General features: G+C 49.6%; 1 protein-coding gene across 1 annotated transcript; it reads left to right on the top strand.

The window, feature by feature from the left end:
- The first annotated feature begins 422 nt into the window (after window positions 1–422).
- On the top strand, window positions 423–22610 carry LOC8038575. The gene is made up of 6 exons (XM_042288810.1): window positions 423–792; window positions 12018–12102; window positions 13682–13877; window positions 17025–17181; window positions 19666–19882; window positions 21728–22610. Exons 1-6 carry the CDS (start codon window positions 773–775, stop codon window positions 21992–21994), a joined length of 942 nt encoding a protein of 313 aa, XP_042144744.1. The 5' UTR covers window positions 423–772; the 3' UTR covers window positions 21995–22610.
- The last annotated feature ends 170 nt before the right edge of the window (window positions 22611–22780 follow it).

Here is a 22780-nt window from a genome sequence, read left to right as displayed (position 1 = left end):
CCTTCTTTCTGTTCAAGGATTGTGGTGGGAAAGGGAAAACAGCAGAGAGGAAGGGAAAGCTGGGCTGCTCCTGCAGCTGCTGGCCTATCGCCTCTGTTTTCCCTCTCGCAAAAAAGGGGAAGGTTGAAAGGAGAGACCAGAAGAGAAGGGGGAGGGGAGGATTTTTTTTATTTTTGTCTTTATTACTCCGGTGGGGGGTATAGAAGGAGGGGGGAGGGAGGAGGGAGGGAAGGAGTGGGGGACATGGATTTGGTCGTTTTACTCGTTGCAGGGTTTTCCCTCTTTCCTCCAAGAGAACGCCTTTGCTTTGGCTTGCTTGCGTGAAGGCTTGGAAAGGGGGGGTGCGGGTGTGTAAGGTAAAAAGACGGCTTTAGCAAAGGGTCGGGGAAGAGTGGGGGGAGGAGACGGGTGGGGAGGGTGTGTTGGTAGGGGAGGGAGAGATAAAACAGGGTAGAGACAGCGACCGAGAGGATAAAGCGCCGCGAAAACGTCACAGAGCTTCTAGGCTGGCTTGGCGTTGCGTGCTTTCCTGCTACGTGCTACCGCTCGTCTGCTCCCGATAGCGTCTGCTGCTGCCGTTGTGTTGTCGTCGCAGGTGCGCGCAGTGACGATTCGTGCTCGTTCACGGGAAGTGTGTGTGTGTGACGGCGGTGCGGTGGCGTGGGCAGCGGGCTTGCGCTCTTCGGCGAAGCTGGAGGCCACGGACGACACGACCGACTCGCCGTTGACGGGCGAGCGACGGGTGCTCAAACGGAGCGACCGCGGCGGATACATGTACTACCACATCGAAAAGTGAGTCCCGTAGGCGTCGTACGATGTCGTTTCCGTCGAACGCGGTCGCACCAGTCACTTGCGCACACCTAACGACGTTTAAAGTAGCTGAAACAACCGGGGACGTCGTCTACTCTCCGACCGTGCCGAACGCACGCCGCCATCTTTTTCCGCGGATAAAAGTCGGCCGTGCTAGATCGTTGTGGCGGCGGCAGGGGGCGCGACCAGACGGAAGCTAATCAGAAAGAAGCAAAAATGTAAAAGAAAGAACGACGCATCCCTCGGTCGCATCACTGCGCATTGTTCCTTGTTCGCTTCCTCTTAGGTGTTTCTCTCCGCCTTTTTGTGCTTTTTTATGGTAGGTGTGTCGGCTCTTTGATTATTGTTACGAAGGGGATGCGCCTTCTGTGGGGATTCAAGCGTGGTCCGCTGTTTCTATTTACAGTGCGCGAACGTTCGTGCAAGCGAGTCTTAATTTAGATCACGTAAATCTTGTACACTTAATGACGCTTCGAACGACGTTGGAGATATTGTAAAAGACGGACCTCTTTATCGTAGCCTATTGCGATCATTAATATACTTTTTTTCGGGGGGGGGGGGGGGGGGGGGGGGCAGAGGTCGGCATTTTAGGTCGCCCTCACTCACCCTCACAGCCACACTCACCTAAGCCCCTCACTCACCCTCACCCTCACAGCTACACTCACCTTCAGCCCCTCACTCACCTTCACAGTCACACTCACCTTCAGCCCTTCACTCACCCTCACTGAACCTCACGCCCCTCACCGCCCTCACGCCCCTCACGGCCCTCACTCACTCATGGCCCTCACGCCACTCACTGCCCTCACGCCACTCACCGCCCTCACGGCCCTCACCGCCCTCACGGCCCTCACCGCCCTCACGGCCCTCACGCCACTCACCGCCCTCACGCCACTCACGCACTCATGGCCCTCACGCACTCATGGCCCTCACGCCACTCAGGCCAGCTTCAGATGGGGCAATTTCGCCCAGAAACTTTACGTCGCAACACCAGCAACACGCGCCGCCCGCGATCACCAATTGCTGCAATTTGCCATCGTCATCATAAAAGTTTATTTTTCTTGCACTATTTAGACACAATTACGCGTTATAAACGTGTTTTTATGCATTTAAATCTCGTTAAGAATACTAATGCATTTTTCTGAAACAATTTATTTCCAAAAAACGATCGATTTCAAACGAGAACCAAGTCTTCCGGTGTTATCATCACCGGCACAAGGTATCACGTAAAAATTTTGCGTCCCTGATTAGATGCAGCCGCTTCAAACGTATTGGAATTGCTCCGAGTTGCTTGCTTATTTCGAGCCGGACCCGATCTCAGCAATTCGTGTCGATCTAGGGAAAGCTTGAGAACAACCCGCCATTAACACCAAAATTGCTGAGAAAGATGCTCGATCTGAAGGGGGCCTCACGCACTCACCGCCCTCACACCACCTCATGCACTCACCGCCCTCATGGCCCTCACGCCTCTCATGCCACTCACTGCCCTCACGCACTCATGGCCCTCACACCCCTCACGCACTCACCGCCCTCACACCACTCACGCACTCATGGCCCTCACGCCACTCACCGCCCTCACGCACTCATGGCCCTCATACCTCTTACCGCCCTCATGGCCCTCACGGGCCTCACGGCCCTCACCGCCCTCACGGCCCTCACCGCCCTCACGGCCCTCACGGCCTTCACCGCCCTCACAGCCCTCACTCACCCTCACACTCATGAATTTTCCTGGTTCAGAAACTCACTCACTCTCACCTCACCTGTAAAGATGAGGGTGAGTGAGGGCCCTCATGAGTGAGGTTTGCCGAGGTATGGGGTGGGGGGGGGGGGGGGGGGGGGGGGGTCCGCTGCCGTGTGGTATAGACGCAAGTCTATGCCAAACCGATCTTTGATCAGATCAGAAAACATTTTTTTAAAACGATTTACCAATTAAATAAACCTGCCGTACCTAGAGCACTATAGAGGCATAAGTGCTCTAGCCGTACCGATGGCAATAACGTGGTAGTAGGGAGGCGCGCGTGACGTACGTATTTGTCTCCCGTGTCGTGTGCAGTCAGCTTGTCGCAACATTTCACATCGCGGATTCTTAGCCAAAGCGTTTTAACAGATAAGATCCTTAGTTGTTACAATTTCTTTAATCAAGCATATTTTTGTTCCTCATATGTGTTAACAATTATTGTCAAGCGCGCGAGGCACGTGCCATGTACTGTGTCCCCATTTGCTTCCATGGACCGCTGATTTCAGTGATGCGCATTGTTGGCTTCCAAAGGCTACACTGTAATACTAGGGCTACACTGGCTTTGATCATTGGTGCATTTGACCCTACTTGTAACAAACACACATAGATTTCTTTTTAATTGAGGGGGGGGGGGGGGGGTATATGAAAAAAGCAAGAACATCTGCATTGTCGGCACTGCAACGGTGTGACATGCCCTTAGAATTTATTTCAGCGTTTGTTTCGGCACGTGCTGGCTGCATATACTACACTATTACTGTAGCTCCCATTTGACTGCACCAGAGTTTTCCAAACTTTTTTGGCTAAGGGGCCGGATTAGGCATGACATCTGCCGCATTTTCGAGGGCCGGGAAGAAAACGAGTAATTATAAACGAGGAAAATCTAAATAAGTAGACCTGGCTAACATTTAATATTTAAACAAGGAAAAAAAAGCTAAATTTTCTGAATACAACTATTTCACTTTGAAATTTAGTATTTAGCTAATTATGACGCTACACAACAATTGCGAGTACGACACCTCACCGGGCATGAATCAAAGCGCCCGTGGAGAATTTGGCATATTCGCGCAGCGGAAAAGAATAATGAGAATATGGTAAACTTAAGCTGATACAATACACATAAGAAATGTAACAAGGTGGTGAGTTGGGCAAGCTTCAACATGGTGGTAAACAGCGCACAGGAGTTTTCTTTATACTGTGTCCTTATCTCCATGTGCTCTGTTTTTCGCCATGATCAGTACATAGGAAGAGGGAGTTTGAACAAATTACTCAAACCTGAAGACTAAGAAGATTGGTTATACAGTGTTCAGTTACGGCGAGAGAACCGGCACCGTCTTTTCAAGCGCACATCTTTTTGCGTCGGTAGCAGCCGGGTCTGCTGGAAGCTTGTGTAGTGTCTACTGTAGTGGAATCTAGCCATAAATCTGGCTTGGTCTGGCAACTGGAACACACTCCAAGTTGGCTACGAACTAACGAATAAACGCCAGTACGAATTGTTGTTTCAATCCAAGGGAACCCTTCCCTTTTTCTAGACCTCCAACATTACAGCTGGAAGCAAGCGGGTTGGAAGAGTGCCCATGGGTTTGGAGAACCCTTGACTACTGAGTGGAGCACGTGCCTCGAGCACGTGCACCACTCATTGGCGCCACCGACTTCTGCGTTGCTCAGCAGGTTCAATACCCTAGAAGAGCATTGTTGACAGTGTAAAGGCTCATTCACACTGCCTCATTTTCTTACGTTAAGTTACGTTACCGTGTCTTGAAGGTTTCGAACGGCTTCAGGAGGTGGCCCAGTCGAAGTGGACGGCTGCCACCTCCGATGCGGTAACGTCCAGGGCTAGAATGTAGCTCCGCACTCACCCGGTATGGCTTTATGTCGTCATCGTCGTCGTCTAATTCACTGTGGTAGAGTTGCAAAGCGACGCCAAGTGTCCAATTACGGCTTCCGGTTCAATAAAGAAATGCCACCAAGGGCCCGCTGGGGACGTCATTACGACGTCACTCTGCGGCGGATCTTTCGAAGACGACGACGTTTTCGTCTTGCTGTTCGTCGCAAGGAGTTGCTCCGCTCCATTGTGGAGGATCGTGGCATGGATAGTAAGACCGACGCCTGGGCCAGGTATTTTCTCGATTTGCTTTCGCACACGGTCCGATCGCGGAGCGTTATCGAGTCGCTATCAGGGAGATCGAAGGGATCGCGTGTTCCTCTGGCAGTGCAAGGGTCGTGATGATCCTCGTGAAGTTCATCGCGATTCTTTCATGCGTCCAGAATCTTACGTACGCGAAGAAAGTAGGACGATTTGGGCCATTCTTATCGTCCTACTAGAGCCACCAAATATGCAATACATTTCTGCAACTATCACCAGACCGTGCACGAAGGTGACCGTCAGGAAGACCATTGGAGGATCGGGCAAAAAGAATGACATCGTCCCCCTTTTTCCGGATCTTGCTGCTTGAAATCATTGTTGCCGGTCATCTGAAGTTTTGTCTGCAATCACAGGAAAGTGTTTTCCGTCCTCCGGGCTTGTTAAAACAGGCAATGAGCTTCCTGATGCCGTATCTGAAGCTCGAAAATTCGCATGTTCGAATCGCAACGATCGCCAAATGCGCGCGCGCTCAGCATTAAGCGCCAAGATGGTGGCATCTACAAGAAAATTGAAGAATGGCAGGCAAGCGTTCGGCACGTGCGTGAAGCCGCCATAAGTTTAGTTCACAGGAGACAGGCGACAGCGCCCGAGACATCTCGTGTCTTGTACGCGAACTATAAAGCGAGGTGGCACGTGCAGAAAGACAAATTGCCTCGATGCATTGCCGGCATTGCGGCAGCGTACCCAAACGGGCTGGTGAAATTGGTCTATTGCAAGCATGCATGGGCCCGGCTGGTGCCCCATGCAAGCAAGCACGTGCAGCTTGCGCGCGTGAACGTCTAGCTTTGGCAAGCTTGCAATTTCACGGGCTTGTCCGCACTAGAGTAAGCATTTACAGTTACTATAGTCCGCACGAGCAGAGACATGGCTCTAGAAATGCGCGTTTCAAAGCCCGGGGCTCTGGCTAGCTCCCGCTTGTAGCTTTGGCCGCAGTCTCAATATATAGCTTGCATGTGCTGTCCTTCGCGGCCATACCATATGCGCCGCGAGCGTTCGGTTCGCCTTGCTAGTAGAGAGTTTTAGTAGATCGTTCCGATACCTCCGATAGCCTCGATAACGATACTATGCATGCGCAAGGGAGGCGGTGGCGGAGTATCGGGCATCGTTATCGGAGTCATGGGAACGATCTACTAAAACTCTCTAGTTTCACATCGCAGAAGTCGTAGTTCGGAGAAACTAAGTAGAAATTACCGTCAGTTCCGTGCGGCCAGTGCGGCACTCAGAAGCAAATGGCGACACAGCCCTCTCCTGTGGCACTTGTCGCGCACGTTTGCATAACGATGGTTGTCTGCCCTTGTAAGAAGCGCGAAGCGTAAATTTTATCAACCAACTATGCACCAACTCATCTCTGTGACGTCACGGCGCGGTGGTGGCGCGTCGGTCGCACTTCCGGTCTGGGGCTGTGGGCAGAAGTCCCCATGCCAGACGTGTATTCCTGCGTTGTTTCGAAGGGAACCAGCCAAAAACTTGTCTTCTCGTCAAAACGCCGGGACTGGGGCCATACCAAAAGGGTCGAGAAAGGTTTGAAGGTCAGTTTTCACGTACTCGGTTCGTCCGAGAATCTGGATATGTGCCGTGAAAAGGGAAAAATAGACGCCCTCGGACAACGATTGCTTGGGCGGAAAGCACTTTGGGTTGAATTCACGGATACTTATGGTCATCAGATTTATTTGTTTTGTTTCAACATGAACGCCAGAAAACCATCAAGTTGTGCGACCACCTGCGGACTACGTTCAGTGCGTCAAGTTCAAACGGCCGCCTGATCGTTCGAACTGTCGTCTGCTCTTTCGAACGTTTCTGCTTGTCGTCTGCTCTCTTAGACGACGCCGGCCCATAGACCAAATATGGGCCCGGTACTTGCTATAAAAAGTAAGTGCACGCCTCAAAAGACTTAGGTTTGAAGGTTTGTAAGCAGGCTCGATGTAAAAAGTAAATACAAAGAGATGTTGATCATTGTTTCCAGTGACCATCAGTGACTTGCTATGCCTAATTGACTTGGTCCGTTTCTGCTTGCGATTTGCAGTATCGATGTTGACCATCTCAAATACGGTTCACGCTTTTGCAGCCCGAGCGGCGTCGCGACTGAAAACTGCGAGCGAAATCTCATCATGCGAATCAGGTTTTAGCGTACATACGCGTCCACGCGGAATGAATCGCCACATGTCACATTATTCACGCGAAGTTTCGCGGTGTAGCGAGCCTCGGTAATTTCGCTGACGCTGCTCAAGTAGTCAGACATCGTCGGGAAGACGTAGAATCAACAATTCGAACGCGAAAAAGAGCAGGGGGACTCACACCGACGCCGACAACATCGCATTTCAATGGTTTGTTTATGGGCGACGGCGCGCTTTTTGCCCACACTCCCATCGCGCATGCGCCGCGCCGGTGGCGTCCGCTAGGGGCGCTCCGGTTTGTTTGTAAACATGAGTTGGCTCCTGTCGTCTGCTAGCGCGCGGTCTGCCGTGTTCTTCCTAACTCGTCCACCGCGGCAGTGTTCGAAATCTTCATTGTTACTCTGCCGAATCATGTCACGTGAAAACTCAGAACAAGGCTGGACGCGGATATTTCCAACGCCAAGGTACCAAACCGTCACTCGAGTGAGGTTGTGAGGCCGAGTCGTTCTTCCTAGCCGGAAACGGAACGCGGGCGCGGGCCAATATAGGAGAGCGCGTCGGCAGATCAATCGGTTTCGCTACTTAGCAAAGCGTTAATCCAGCCAGGGACCGTAGTTCACACATGTCGGTTGCCTTTGGAGCAACCGAAATGACAGTAACGACCATGTGGTCTAGAGATGTCCCTGTGACTTGAGGAAGTATACCTTCGCGAAGCAATCACGAGTCAAGGTTTCTCCGGCCTTCGGGTCGTTTTGTTTGGGTTGCTGTGAACGCAACCGTCGCAAATGTGGGAACCAGCATTTATATTGTCGTGCACGCAAGCGCGAACTTACGGTCGATGTCTGATAATAGGGAGTTTTAGCAGGTCGTTTCCACACGAACGGTTCGCCCTCGAACGCATCTGCGACGCCACTGCGCATGCGCGCGCGAGTCGTTCGGGGAGTCGGGAGGCTCTTCTCGTTCGTTTCTCCCATTCCGGCCGCTGGAGTCGTCACCGCAACGCAGCCAGCACCGTTCACGACTCGGGTAAAAAAAAGATGGCGGTCGGTTCGGCGACCGCCTTCGCCGACCCAGCCGAGCGTTAGGCTTAGGACAGCGGGAGGCAATTTGTCGTCCTGCTAGTCTGCTTCATCTGAGAGGTTGAACCAAATCATTTCGAGGACAGCTCACAATGGTAAGCGATCGTGAATGCTGTAAACGGCGCATGCTAGTAAATTTGTGTGATCTGCGGGCAGACTAGCTGCCGTGGCGTCCGCGAGCAGACGAAATGATTTGGTTCGACGGCACACAACGTGAACGATCGTTCAAGTTCAAGATGACGGAGACACACCACAAACCTTTACGGTCGTTCAGATACTTTTTACTCTATCTAGCATCGCAGTTCTTGAAATTCCGACCGGCAAATGTTACGCCGGCCGTCTTGTTTACATCAGTCGTACGCCGGAAACACGAGCCGCCACGGATTTACACGCTGCAGAATGTTTCACATGTTTGCTAGAAGATGGCGCCACCGTTAAGCATGATCATCATCATCGTTTACACGGTCGCGCCACTTTCACGATTCGCTAAAGTATGTTGAATTTGACGTACGGTTTCACGGAACGGACCAGCTGTACCTTTCGTGATTTCGGAACCGTGCGCTGGAAAAACGACTCGCTAAAAACTCCCTAATAGGGAGTTTTGGGGAACCGTTTTCGCGCTTCCGATACGGTACGATGGGCTCTCCGGTACGAACTGCGCATGCGCAACCATAGAATACTCGCATATGCGCAGGTCGTACCGGAGGGCTTATACCGTACCGGATGCGCAAGCACTGTTTTCTAAAACTCTCTAATAGCGAGTTTTAGTATTGCATATACGAGCGAACGCAATCACTCTTTGTGTTCGCGGCGCGTGTTCCGCTCTTAGCGGAGCCTAAACTGACACCGCTGACTCAGCCAAAACCAACACCCCCACTCGGTTCCCCAAGTATTGATCTCCTGCAGGCTACTCAAAGCTAAATGGGTCACTGCAGCAGGTTGAATGTCTTTCTCAGGCTGGGTTGTGATAGGGGAGTCAAAACTTTACCACATAGTTCCAACTATATATAGGCCCAGGAATAGCAACAAAACCTGCAAAAACTCTTCGAGCTGTAAAGGAACCAAATAAAACTACTTGAGTTGATATACTTCGGCACTATTTTCGTTATAAATACTTGTCATGTCATAACGAAACTGCGGTGGCTGTATACATGCCTTGCATGTGAAGTCATATGGCACCGTAGCAGCCGCCGTTGCTCCGTACCATGCTCCTGAGCTCCTATCTTCTGCAGCATACATCTCGCAGAAACGAATTTGTTCTTCTTGGCAAGTCTTCTGAAGAACAGGTTCAATGATGCCAAAATGTATGCCGCAAACAGTGCGCACACAGGAACATGGTGCGGAGCAATGGCGGCTGACATGACGTCGATACAAGCCATATATTGAAACTAGGTAATAATTTAATCTGTTTACCCGTTAAAGTTCCGATAGAACGCCCACCCAAAATGAAGGGATAAATGGTGAAAAAAAAAGTGAAAGCCGTTTACAAATCCCTGTAACGCCGAATTGGAGCGCAGCTCTTGAGGAGGAGGAGTGAAGGGTACTAAGGGTAGACCCCTCCCCCTTCTCCTCCTCCTCCCCTCATTCTTTAGTATGCTCCGGGGGGGGGGTCACGTGACCTCGGGGGGGGGGGGTGTCACGTGACTTCGGGGAGGGGGTCACGTGACCTCGGGGAGGCGTGAATTGGGGGTCACCTCAAGGTCACGTGACCCCCCAGGTGACCCCCCACGTGACCTTGGGGGTCACGTGACCTGGAGGGGTCACGTGACCTCGGGGGGTCACGTGACCTGGGGGTCACGTGACCTCAGAGGGGTCACGTGACCTGGGGGGTCACGTGGGGGTCACCTTGGGGTCACGTGACCTTGAGATGACCTTGGAAGGGGTCACGTGACCTTGGGGAGGAGACCACGTGACCTCGGGGGTCACGTGGGGTCATCTTGGGGTCACGTGACCTTGAGATGACCTTGGAAGGGGTCACGTGACCTCGAGGGGTCACGTGACCTTGGGGGTCACGTGATCCCAAGATGACCCCACGTGACCCCCAAGGTCACGTGACCTTAGGGGTCACGTGACCTTCAGGGGGTCACGCGGGGTCACGTGACCTTGAGATGACCTTGGGAGGGGTCACGTGACCTTGGGGGTCACGTGACCTTGGGTTGACCTTGGTTACGCCGACGCCGACGGCGACGCCGCTCAAGCCGGGAACGGGCCCCTAAGAGCTGCGCTCTAAAATGAAAGCCGTTTACAACTCCCTGTAACGCCAAATTAGAGCGCAGCTCTTGAGGAGGAGGAGGGAAGGGAACTGGGGGGGGGGGTCAAGTGACCTTGGGGGTCACGTGACCTTGGGGCGTCACGTGACGTCGGGGGGTCACGTGACCTGGGGCCACGTAACGATGCCGATGATGTCATCAGTGACGTCACTGATGACGCCATCAGTGACGATGACGATGCGGATGCCGGTGACGTCATCAGTGACGATGACGATGCGGATGCCGGTGACGTCATCAGTGACGTCACTGATGACGTCATCAGTGGCTATGACGTCAACGGGGGGTCACGTGACCTCGGGGGGTATCCCCAGGTCACGTGACCCCCCCCCCGGGGTCACGTGACCTGGGTAACCATCGTGACCCTCGTGAGGGTAACCCTAGTAACCCTTGTGAGGGCAACTCTCGTGACCCTCGTGAGGGTAGCTCTCGTGACCCTCGTGAGGGTAACTCTCGTGACCCTCGTGAAGGTAACCCTTTTGAGGGTAACTAACCCTCGTGAGGGTTACGAGGGTAAGTAACCCTCGTGGAGGGTAACCCTCGTGAAGGTAACCCTTTTGAGGGTAACTAACCCTCGTAACCCTCGTGAGGGTTACGAGGGTAAGTAACCCTCGTGAGGGTAACCCTCGTGAAGGTAACCCTTTTGAGGGTAAATAACCCTCGTAACCCTCGTGAGGGCCACGAGGGTTACTTACCCTCGTAACCCTCGTGAGGGGTACGAGGGTAAGTAACCCTCGTGGCCCTCGTGAGGGTAACCCTCATGAGATTAACCCTCGTAACCCTCACGAAGGTTACGAGAGTTGTGGTTACGCCGACGCCGACGGCGACGCCGACGCCGCTCAAGCCGGGAACGGGCCCCTAAGAGCTGCGCTCTAAAACATGGGGTGGGCTATCTTTGGGGATGCCACAGCAAAACTTTATCAAAAATTAATGATAAACACCTTGGCACCGGCTACAAACCACGTGACACGGGAACTAATACCGCAGATCGCGGAGATCGCAAATTCGCGTTTCACGATGCGATAAACACGCGGGAATTCGCTACGAACTCCTGCGTCACGGGAAAGAATACCGTAGGTTGCGGACGCAGCAAATTCGCGTTTCACGGTGCGAAGGACCTGCGGAAACCCGTCGAGAACTCCGATTACCGCAAATCGCGGACCCAGCAGGTTGAAGTTTTATGGTGCAATAAACACGCGAGAGCCCGTTACAAACTTGCCTTTCACGGGAACCGATATCGCACGGGCAGATCGCGGACAAAAACGCGGGAATCCGCTGCATACTGGTCTGTTACGGGAACAAATACCGCAGATCACGAACGCAGCAGGATCGTATTTTACGATGGAATATACACGCGCGGGACCAACTCGCGTGGAATCGAGATAGCGCGCGCAGATCGAGGACAAAAACGCGGGAATCCGCTATGAACTTGCTTGTAAGACAGCAAATTGCGCGATTGATGCGATTCCCGTTGAACATCGAATGAAGTCCGACGGGAATCGGGGTGGGGGGGGGGGGAGGGCGGAGGGGGGGGGGGGAGGGAGGGAGGGAGGGAGGGAGGGAAGGAAGGGGTAGGGGAGGGAGGGGAGGGAGGGAGGGAAGGGGTAGGGGAGGGAGGGGGGGGGGGGCGGGGGTTTCGGAATTTTTATGGTACAGATATTTGTCCAGAAAAACGGGGCGGGCGATCTCTCGGGGGCGGGCGTTCTCTCGGAACTCTACGGGTAGCAATTTTTTGCGAAAAACACTAGACAACGACCTTTAAAGCTCTGGTTTTCTACGCCTTTGAATATGGTTATGGGAAAATCAATTACACTTTTTTTTTTTCGAAGTTTTTGCTGCCAATGTTTATTTTTGGCACTGTCTTTCCAGATGTATGGAGAGTCTGGAGCCTAAGGCTCCCACCTGGACGGAGAATGACCTGCTGGTGCTGATCACGGAATACTGGAAGCGGAAGGTATGTGTTATGCATATGGTAAAGATTTGGTATACATTGTGGTAGTTGGCGCTGTTTTCTGCATGCTCTACTTATGAAGCAATACTGATCTTGAAACGTTTGGAAATTATGTATTGAAAGTGGAACAATAACAACCAATAATCTTGCTTTTTTTATGGGGGGGGGGGGGCTATTGAAAAGAAAAGCAGCAGCTCTGACACAGCAGTTGGTTTTATGTTAACTTTCACGACCGTGGGAAACTCCCTTTCTTATTTATATATAATTTGGCTTTTTTTAGTAAGGGTATCTATACCCGTGACAAAGAATCTATGTATAATTGTGACCATGGAGCCAACGCGGAAGATTCCCCCGCATCAGCCGCTGCTCCTAGCACGCCGGTGCAAAGCGGTGAAGCTCGACGCGTGCAGTGGTGCGATGCAGTGAAACTTGACGCGCGGTCTGTGATGGTAAATTTAACTCCACGTGAAATGAAACTTACGGAGCCAGAGAAACTTACAATGCACATGCATACATCTGGCTTTTGAAGTGTATGTTTCTAAGCGGATTAACAGCGGCTCGATGCTTCGCGTCGGATGAAAGTTTTTGGACGTAAGAACCGGGAAGGCAAACCCAACTAAGGGAACATTGATACGCATAACTCGGTGGAAGCTCAACGGAACCGGCGCTTGTGAATGCAACGGCCGGGAAAGCGTAGAAACCAAGAACACATCAATGGGTTCTGTAATGTGTTTAAGTCCCCACCTCCCCCTGCTAAACTAAAAATACCCTAAAAAATGAAAAAAAAAAAAACAAAAAAAAACAATGTTTACAATCCTCTGTAACGGCGAATTAGACTGCAGCTCTTGAGGAGGAGGGGAAAATACAAAGAGGAGGTTATGTTCCTCATCCGTACCCTCCCCTCCTCCTCTCCTGTTTGCCTCCAATTTAGCGGGAAATATTCCGCTAAATTTAGCGGGGAAATTTTTCCGCTAAATTTAGCGGGAAAATTTTTCTGCTAAATTTAGCGGGGAATTTTTTCCGCTCAATTTAGCGGGGAATTTTTCTCTAAATTTAGCAGGGAATTTTTTCGCTGAATTTAGTGGGGAAATTTACCCATAATGCAACGTGCGGTGACGTCACGTGTGACGTCATCATGGGAAACGTTCCATAATGCACCGTGCGGTTACGCCGACGGCGACGCTGCTCAGGCCAAAAACGGGTGCCTAAGAGCTGCGCTCTAAAACATCTTAGCAGTTGTCTTCAGCGATATCTTTAATCGTGTTTAGCGGATGCCACCAAAAGCGAATCACGTCGTGTTCACGGTAGCGGCAATCGATGTTCATAACAAAGCATGCTTTGTTGGAAAAAACGGCACCCTCAATTTCATTTTGCTGCTATACACCGCAATATTAATTCCAAAAAACATGCACTGGCAAGCCAGTCGGAGCCACAAATAATGCCACCACTTGTAAGTTGCAGCGAGTGCACCTTTTCTTTTCTACATTGATCGGGTCCACCTTGCCGACTGGTCATTTGTTCACGACCCGGTGTTGCCTGCTCTGCCCGGTTATGTGGATGGTGACGTGACACTCTTCCCCAGGAGATACTGCGTGCCAAGGCCTCTGAGAGCGTGACAAACCTGCAGAAGCGGGAATGCTGGATCGAGATCACGGAGGTGGTGAATGCACGCTGCTTCAGTCCGCACTCCAAGAAAACCATGGACCAGCTCAAGCGCAAGTGGGAGAAGACCATCATGCTCGCCAAGAAGGCTGCGCTCAGCATACAGAAGCGGTCGGGTGAGTAGGGCCCCTAGCTGCTCGCTGGAGCTCCGCGGACATCCATTCCTGTATTAAGTGATTCAGGGATATCCTTTCTAGAAGCATCCGTTTTTGGCGGTATCCGCGAGTTATTGGGGATATTGGCGAGTATATCGGGGATATTGGCGAGTATATCGGGGATATCGGCGAGTGTATCGGGGATATTCGCGAGTATATCGGAGATATTCGCGAGTATATCGGGGATATTCGCGAGTATATCTGGGACATTCGCGAGTATATCGGGGACACCCATGAACTTTCTGGAGGCATCCATATTCAAGTGTTATCAGGGGACATACATGAGTTATCAGTAGGGCTCCGTGTTTTCGGATAAATCCGAAAAACTCCGAAAAACACCCGCCGGTAAAATTTTGGTCAATTCGGATTTATCCGATAAACTCCAAATATTTATGTGTCAGTGTTCATTTTTTTTTTTTTTTTTAAAGTTTGATTAGCACAGAGTTAATGGTCCTGGGAAAATTCCACAATAATTATCTTTCAAATCTCGGACCGTTGTCAACAGGGGTCTTGCCACTTGTCTCTTCAAGGTTGATTCAGGGCAACAGGTCGTTCGTTGTACATTCGGGTCACAACAAAAGCCACTCTTTTGGTTTCCAGTTTGTGATTTAGAGAAAGGAAAGGGTATGTATTAGTAACAGTGAAAGCTATGGACCATGTAGATTGTATAAAATTGGGAAGAGGGGCAGTTCAAACTCTCTATTACCTCCTTAACCGCTCCACCTCATGCGGCCGCGGGCTAGATTGATGGAATAGGATGGGATGACTACGAGCTTCCTAGCGACTACCTCCGGGAGTTTAGTGATTTTAAGGTATCGGCGTTTATCGAAGTGGCACTTGTGTGTGACTTTTGTCGTGGATAAACAGCACTACGTCCGTGTCACTTCTCTGTCTGGTCCTCGTCTTTTCGCGCTGTTTTTAAATCTGATGGATAAATTAGTATTGCCAATAGCAATGGCACCAGTGCCAAATTCAACAAAAATATTTCAATTGATACAAGCGCGTCTTCTTTTTTTATCTGGCATACGTTTACATTCGGTTATTATTTATTTATTTATTTTTAATAGGAAACACAACGAAATTAAACTCCGAATTTCGGAGAATTGGGAATAAAAAAATATAAACTCCGATAAACTCCGAATCTTCGGCAAAAAATAAACTCCGAAAAACACCCTCCGAATTTGACGAAAAATAAACTCCGAAAACACGGAGCCCTAGTTATCAGGGACATCTATGAGCTTTCCTGAGACATTTGTTATTGATATCTGCAAGTTTCTAGAGATACCTGGAAGGGTTCTGGGAGTATCTGTGAGTCCTATGGAGATATTCTGTAGTTGTGTGAAAATATTTAAAAGTTATTTGGACATTTTAGGAAGTTGTTTAGAGATATCCGGAAGTTATCCACATATATCTGCAGGATATCTGAGGGCACAAACTTTCGGCAGGTATTTGGAAGTTATTAGGAGATATCCGCAAGTTCTCTCGTAACATCTGGAATTTATCTAGAGATATTCGGGAGTTGTCTGAGGATATCTGAAAGTTATCTGGGAAGTGCTACAAGCTTTTCTGGGATCCGGGAATAACTGCAAACTTGTGGAATTGAATCTATAAAATTTCAGATGTGTTTCTAACTCAAAGTTTATAATTGATTTAATGCATGCTTTTAATTGCTTATAATGATTCAACAGATGAATAAACAAGAATATACATTACACTCAAAAGCAATTATGGTCAGAATAGTCTGCAAAGGCAACTTTAGGTGTTTCTTAGGAACATTTTCAGATTCTAATAAAATAAACTCATTTAAAAATTTTATCTTATTGAATTTTCTTGATGCTATCAACAATATCCTGACTAGCATAACCTGAACGTGGATCTTTTGCATGCTTAGTTTTGAAATGACAGTGCCTTTTGATAACAAACTTTGTTTAGAAACGCGAAAGTGCTTGCATTGACGAAAATACAGACAGTGCACTGACGAGCTGGTAGAAATTTATCATGATGACTTTAACCCAAGACTCTGGCAGAAAAAGGAAATTTGTTTTACAATATATTTTTTTCTATTTTTGTGAAATTGTTTTGTTCTTCTGGCCCAGCCTCAGGTTAAAGTCATTATGATATGAGCATTGCTTTCTCTCAAACAGCACCATTTTGAGCCAATAGGTATTTTCTCCCAGGCATGAATATGGCAAGTTCATGAGTGCCAAATAAAACCTTTGAGTTACATCTTCATACTTTTTTGGCCAGATAACCCCTACATAGGCAGTTTTAGAATAGCACACGCTAAAGCTTTGCGTACGCAAAGAATAGCTTTCTCGCCACTGCACATGCGTTAAACACCAACTGCATTGCACTTTGCGCGCGCTATTTTAGCATATGCTATTTTTCAGAAATTGCGTGCGTGCGCAAAGAGTCTTCGTGCCCCTCCAAGAAGGATTCGTGATGAGAAGTTGGCTAAAGCCAAGATGAGCACAGCTAAAAAATGGCGGCTCCCAGGAATGCAACTGCGGCCGCTTTGGCGGCGTTGTGAGCGCGACTTGAGCAGCACCTTCGCAACTGCGATTTTAACAGAGGACGACATTGCACTCGTACGGGAGGTGCACGTCATAAACGTTTTGGAAGGCCCAGCATGGCAATGGTAAGACCTCTCTTGCCGAGGCGACGCAAGCGGACACTACCGGTCAACCGCTCGCGTCGCATTCTCATATTTAAACAAATCTGAAATGTCACTTTGAACCAAAAATTTTGGTTTTTCTCAAGTTACTGCATTTCGTGTGTGAAATAAAAATTGTTACTGCATCTGGGTGGCGTTGCAAGCACGAGATGCTTGGGCTTTTTCGTCGCGGCAGAGAAACGCTATTCTAATAATACACTCATATGCTTAGCGTGCACTAACACAAGTGCTAAATTTGGCACTAATGTGTGCTAAAATTGCCTGCGTTATTCTAAAACTCCCTTATAACTGGGAATCTGCCTGTGTACGCTATTAACGATTGATATAAAAGGCATTCACTAGGTGGCGCAAGACGCCACCAGTTTCAAAGAGTGTGGCCACACTCGCCCGTCCATCCAGTGTAAATCCAGAGTCAAATGTGGCTTTTCGTGCAGGCAACCTGTCGGACCTGGCCCCGGCCTACCAACTGGCTCTGTCCATCGTCTGCGAGGACTTCCCGGCATCCCTGGAGTGCCAGAACGGCCTCGCGGCAGCAGACGCGTCCTCTCTCACTGATCACCAGCATGCCACCTACATTGACGAGGTGTCCAGGTAGTGACTCTCCTGCTCACTAAAGACCTCTTCACACTTACATTTGAGCACTCTTCCTATGTCAGTGCTCGAAATTGTGCTGTTCTAGAGATGAAGCAGCACTTGCTAAGGTCTGTTACAGATTAAGAAAGGCAGGACAATTCCTTCACACAAAGCTCTCTGCTCATTCGATTGGTGGTCTCCTTCTCGTCACTAGGCTCTACTCCAGCGTTTGCTAAAGTGGAATGAGTGGAAGGTTTTGTGGGAGGAGATTCTTCTGCGCAGAGTATACGCAGCGCTGATATAGCGGCAGTGACTGACTTCAGTGGCGCCATCTGATGTTTCATAGTTGAAACATTGCAAGCATGTGTCACAGTCCCTATGGTTTCAGTGACTTATTCCTGTTCGAGATCAACTTGTTCGATGATGTGCGCAAAGAACATCGTCGAAGTCCAGAGCTTGAACCAGTATTGTATATCCTGCTTTTCTGAGTACGAAGTTATCTCACTGAGACAGCAGACGGAATCAGACGTGCTACAGCAAACAAAGAGCTTGCATCCGATGTATCGTTTGCCACCGATCGAGGAGAGCCGTCTGCGAGGTCGTAGCTTCATTGCACGCATGATTACTCCTTTCCCCCTTTTTGTGCCTCCTTTCTCGCTCAAGGAGAGAAATGCAGTTTGATTATTGTGCCTAAAACGTGCCTCTGGCTGGTCTGTTTAATGTCCCATTCTGCCTACCCAGGCGAAAATTTTCAACTGGGACCAGTTGGTCCCAGTTGCAACTGGTTTATGGAACAATTCCCAGTTGCAACTGGTTTATGGAACAATTCCCAGTTGGAGTTGATCCCAGCTGGAATTGGTCCCAGTTACAACTGGTCCCAGTTGGAGTTGGTACCAACTCCAGCAACAATGAAACACGGCACAAAATGGAAGGGTGACAAGACTTTATTGTCAAAAACTTGGAGAATGAAACTAAATAGGTTCGGTGACGTACACGCTCCGGGTTTAGCCACTTGCTTGCGACGGTTGAATCGCTTTTTCAGAGGTGGTATTGATGAGATGAAGGAAGATTGGCCGCTGGCGTCCGTTAGTGAAGACGTCCTCAGCTTCTCTTCCCATCGCGTGAAAAAAGGTGCTCACCCGTTATCCTGCGTTGCGCAGGAGAAGTACCAGTAAGATGCGGTAGCGCTCCCACCTTGCAATCTCTGTCACAACAGTCGAACATTTTCGAGGTAGACCTCCCGCCATTTTCGCCATTGTGCTCTCCGCGGCGTGTTCTCTTCCGTCCGGTCTTTCCTGGGTGCCCTCCGATCGCTGAACTGCATCTTTCCATCCTCGAAGTTCTTCGCCGCCACCGTGGTGTGTGTACAGTTAGGTCTGTAGTTTTGACATTTTCATAACGACGCCAACTTGGGCGATGGCCTGGCGATGGCGACCCTTCTCTACCGCGTCCGCAGCGACCGTCCGACTCCGCCGTCAGCATAGGCAGCGCCATCTGTCGACAGCGCGTACCACTAATCCGCACCCGCGTGCCACGGCTAGCTCTGATTAGTCAAAAGATGAATTTATTTATTAAAAGAAAAAAAAATACTGTAGGTATTTAAATAAATGTTTTAATATATTTTAATAATGCACTAAAAGTGTAAATGTAGGTGAACACATTTTGTCACTAATTATATTTCCAATTAAAAATTATTTAGTTAATTAAAATTTTTATATTTTTATAAATATATAAATGTACCCCAGTAATTAAAATTCCCTATTTGTATAAATCTAAAAATGTTAGTGTTTTGAGTTTTCTTCATTAGCAAAGGTCAATACACCCAACTTGTCAAAATTGTTGCCCCGTGTGAACTGGGAACGGGAAAGGCATTTGGAGTTCGACTGGGAATCGCTCCAACCAGTTACTTTCCTAACCGGTCCCAGTTCACTCCATTCCCAACTGGGAGTCAAACCAGTTGAATCCCAACTGGGAATGGTTCAAACCAGTTGACTCCCAACTGGGAATGGTTAAAACCAGTTGACCCCTTAGCTGGTCCCAGTTGGACTCCTATTGGTCCCAGTTGATTCCCAGTTGGGACCAGTTAGTCCCAGTTGATTCCCAGTTAGTCCCAGTTGAAACCAGTTGAGGTGCCAACTGGTCCCAGTTAGAAATTTTCGCCTGGGTATGCATCAAAAGTGGTCCCGGAGCGGCAACAAATGACGTCACAAAAGCCTGCCGGTTTTTGTGACGTCGGTTAATGATGGACGTCTGCAGCGGTGGTGGACGTCTGCCACATCTGCTGCCGCGACACCAACAGGGTCAGAGACGGCGACATCACAACACTGTCGTCATCAGGTAGAAACGGAGGGACCATTTTTTTGGGCGTGGTAAATGCACGAGTTGGAGACGCACTGCAGGCAGCGTAGTTAGGTCGACTTGCTTGCCGTATTCCAACGACTTTTTGTAGCCAAAGCAAAGAACTTAATTGCACGGTCTCGCTTTCCGCCCCGTCGTTCGCAGCATGGTCATCACGGAGCTGGAAGAAGAGTCGTCGACGGACGCTCCTCCACCGGCCTCGGAGCACAAGACTCGGCAGCCAATCAGGACGGAGATGCTGAGCGAGGGTGCTGAGTGTCCGCATCCGCTGGGCAGCCGTCCCTTCCAGCCAGTCTTGGCCGTGGGGCCCGAAGACGGCGCGGCCTCAGCGGCAACGCTGGACGCCCACTCCAACCATGGGGTGAGAGAAACGATATCCGTGGCACATTGCTCTGTCCTTCGGTCTTCATCTGCAGGGAAATGTACAGTGTCATATTTTCTAAAGGGGTCATTTTAACAATCTTAACATTGCAAAAATCTGCGGTGTATTGCTTTTATTTCCTTTACGCTACTTCAAGTGGAAGGAAGCATGTCGCTTCTCCCCAGATTTCCGCGGCTCCACCGTGCAGTTGCCGAGCGAAAAATCAACTGGCTTAAACTTTCCATCAAATTCAATGAGGGAGCGATAGCACTAATGCGCAGTTTCTACACCACCATCGTGTGGAGTTGGGGAGTAATCGGTTTGCTGACCCTTCCCTCCCTCCCGCCACTCCGCACGGTGCAACACCGATGGTCGCAGACTGTTACGTCAGACCGACAACTGTACCTGCGCTTTGTAATGCAGTCAAACACACCCAAATGGAAATATGTGAACCAGCCTTTAAAGGAATTGTCCGGTCCAAACCGGAAGTACTTAAGTTTTTGTGCTCGTTACATCGAGGGTGCCTTCATATAGACAAACACCATTTTCATTTTGATATATGATCTCCCCCATTCATGAAACTTTTTGATGAGCGTATGTACGAAACTGCACCCCGAATTCGCCAGTGTCAATGGCTGACATCTGCAGCTACTACGGCGTCACAAAACCCAAAGGTTTGTTGGGTGATCGGGATAACAAGCGTTAGTCGATGGATGTCTTGTATTTTGTTTCGAATTTTATAATCTCCTGGGCCGTACTTTACTGAAATACGTTTCTTTTAATGCAGTTCCCAAGCGTGTGCAAAAAAAGTCACGCCTTTTAGCAGGATATTACTCGAAAACAGCCATAATCTTCGAGCAAACGTATGTCGTTTCGCGCAAACACAACTGCGACGGCCACCAGTCGAACTAGGAGCGCTTGCAAAACAAAGGATGCAGATTTTGTCTCTGAAGCGGCACCTAGGTACACGAAGCGGCATCTGGGTACATATATCGAATTGGCGGATCCCCTGGATCGGTGATGAGGCTGGGAGTTGATCCCTCGGAGGCAATGTCCGCGGGTCAAAGGGAAACGGCGGATCTTTCAAATGCATGTCATCACTTGACTTGGATGAGCTTGGTGAATCGTAGCCACGCTCCATTTTCACACGCGGGTCAAACAGAATCTGCTGCACGCGTGCCAGATACAACTTTTGGCATAGTTTCCAGATGGCTTAGCTGTTGGTTTTGGTTTCGCTGCATAATGAAACCGATTGATCTGATTTGGGTGAGGAGTGGGTGTAGTTGAATATCGTTGGAACGGCATCACACCTCAGCTTACGAGCCTTCTGTCTGCTTGGAGCTCAGCTCTTAGCACTCTTCTGCGAGATGACTGCTGCAAAAGTGGGATTTCAATCTTGACGGGAACCCAGTCCCTACGTACGGCGACAATCTATTTTGCTCGTCACTCCACGCTTCACGGAAAAGTGTGGAATGTTACGTTTTGGCTCGCACGTGATGCCTGGCGGTTGTGGCGCACACACTGCGCAACAAAAATCTCGCCCATCCACGAAACAAGTTGAGCGCAACAACAAAAACGAAGCACGATGCTGCGTTCACTTGCAGGAAAACGACGGGACGAAAATGATCGCTCTGTGTTGTGTCACGTCGTAGCTTCAATGTTGCCAACGAAAGCAGCGTTTACGCTAGGATGTGATTAGACCGGCATAAATTCGAATTACTCATGCAGAGGGGCATGTAAAATTCAGATATTGCACGTACGATGTGTCTTGAGGCAACAAGAATAATATCCAAGTGTTTTCCCGAATACAAAATTTGACCGGACAATCCGTTCTTTGTTCCTCAGGCAGAAGCAGACGAAGACGACAGGTTTGACTTCCCCTCCAAGTCGGGCCAGAAGCGCAAGTGGGACCCCGACCTGATTGAGCTGCAGCGGGAGAAAGTGCGCCGGCAGATCCAGTACCACAGGACGCAGCACGAGCTGCAAATGAGCGTGCTCCGGGCGCAGATGGACTTCTGGGACATGAAGAAGGCCAAGCTGGCTGCCGAGATTCGCCAGATGGCTCCCGCGCGGTCCCCCGCTCCCGCTGTCACGCCGGACGACCCGTCGTAGGGTCCAGCCTCGCTGCTCCGTCTGGACATTCCAGTCGTGCTCAAGGGTCAAAGTCGTCGTTCCAGACGGCTTAGGTTGTAAGCCGCAAATCTGCACATCTGTACCGTCGTTGGACCCACGGGCAACGTGATGAAATGCTCGGATAGATCGTCGTTCGAGCTTTTCGTCTGGTTTTGGCCGTGGAAAGACGTATTGTGTTTTGCCGAGAATCGATTCCAAGGAGCCGACACTCTGAGTCGTGAATTTACAGATGCAGAGGATGTGCTGAATGCAGATCTGCAGCAAGTGAGGTGTGCAGTGTTAACGTACAGGTTGTTCAATTTCAATTTGAACAGACTTTTTTAAAAATGGGAGGTTTGAGTGTCATACAAGTTCCGTCTTCATGTATTTATCAGGTTCGGCGGACGTAAGATGAGGGGATAATCGTCACGGTAAGTTGACTAATTAACGAAATTCTCTTAATTAGCTTGTTAATCATTGGTTTTAGGGTTCATGTTGGAATTGCAGTATTGACGACAATTAAAATGAGAAGCAAGACAGATTTAAATAGTTTTGCGAAAAGGTAATTGTTTTTCAGATATTAAACGACCAACTTTTGTTATTGCCCGATCAGAAAATTGTGCTAAAAGAGGGTGTTGCAAGCCCACAATGACGGTTTGAAGAGCGACATCGTCGTTTCTATCATGTCATCACTATCTCGGCAGCGTGACCTTAATGGGTGTGCTGAGGACCAGTGACAACGTGGCTATGTTGCTCGTCCAAGCGTCAATTTGGGCAGGGCTTGAT

Source organism: Ixodes scapularis, unplaced genomic scaffold, assembly GCF_016920785.2.
Source record: "Ixodes scapularis isolate PalLabHiFi unplaced genomic scaffold, ASM1692078v2 PGA_scaffold11__112_contigs__length_91849675, whole genome shotgun sequence".
NCBI lineage: Eukaryota > Metazoa > Arthropoda > Arachnida > Ixodida > Ixodidae > Ixodes > Ixodes scapularis.
Note: the sequence above shows the minus strand (reverse complement) of the source record. Positions and strands in the feature narration are given on the sequence as shown.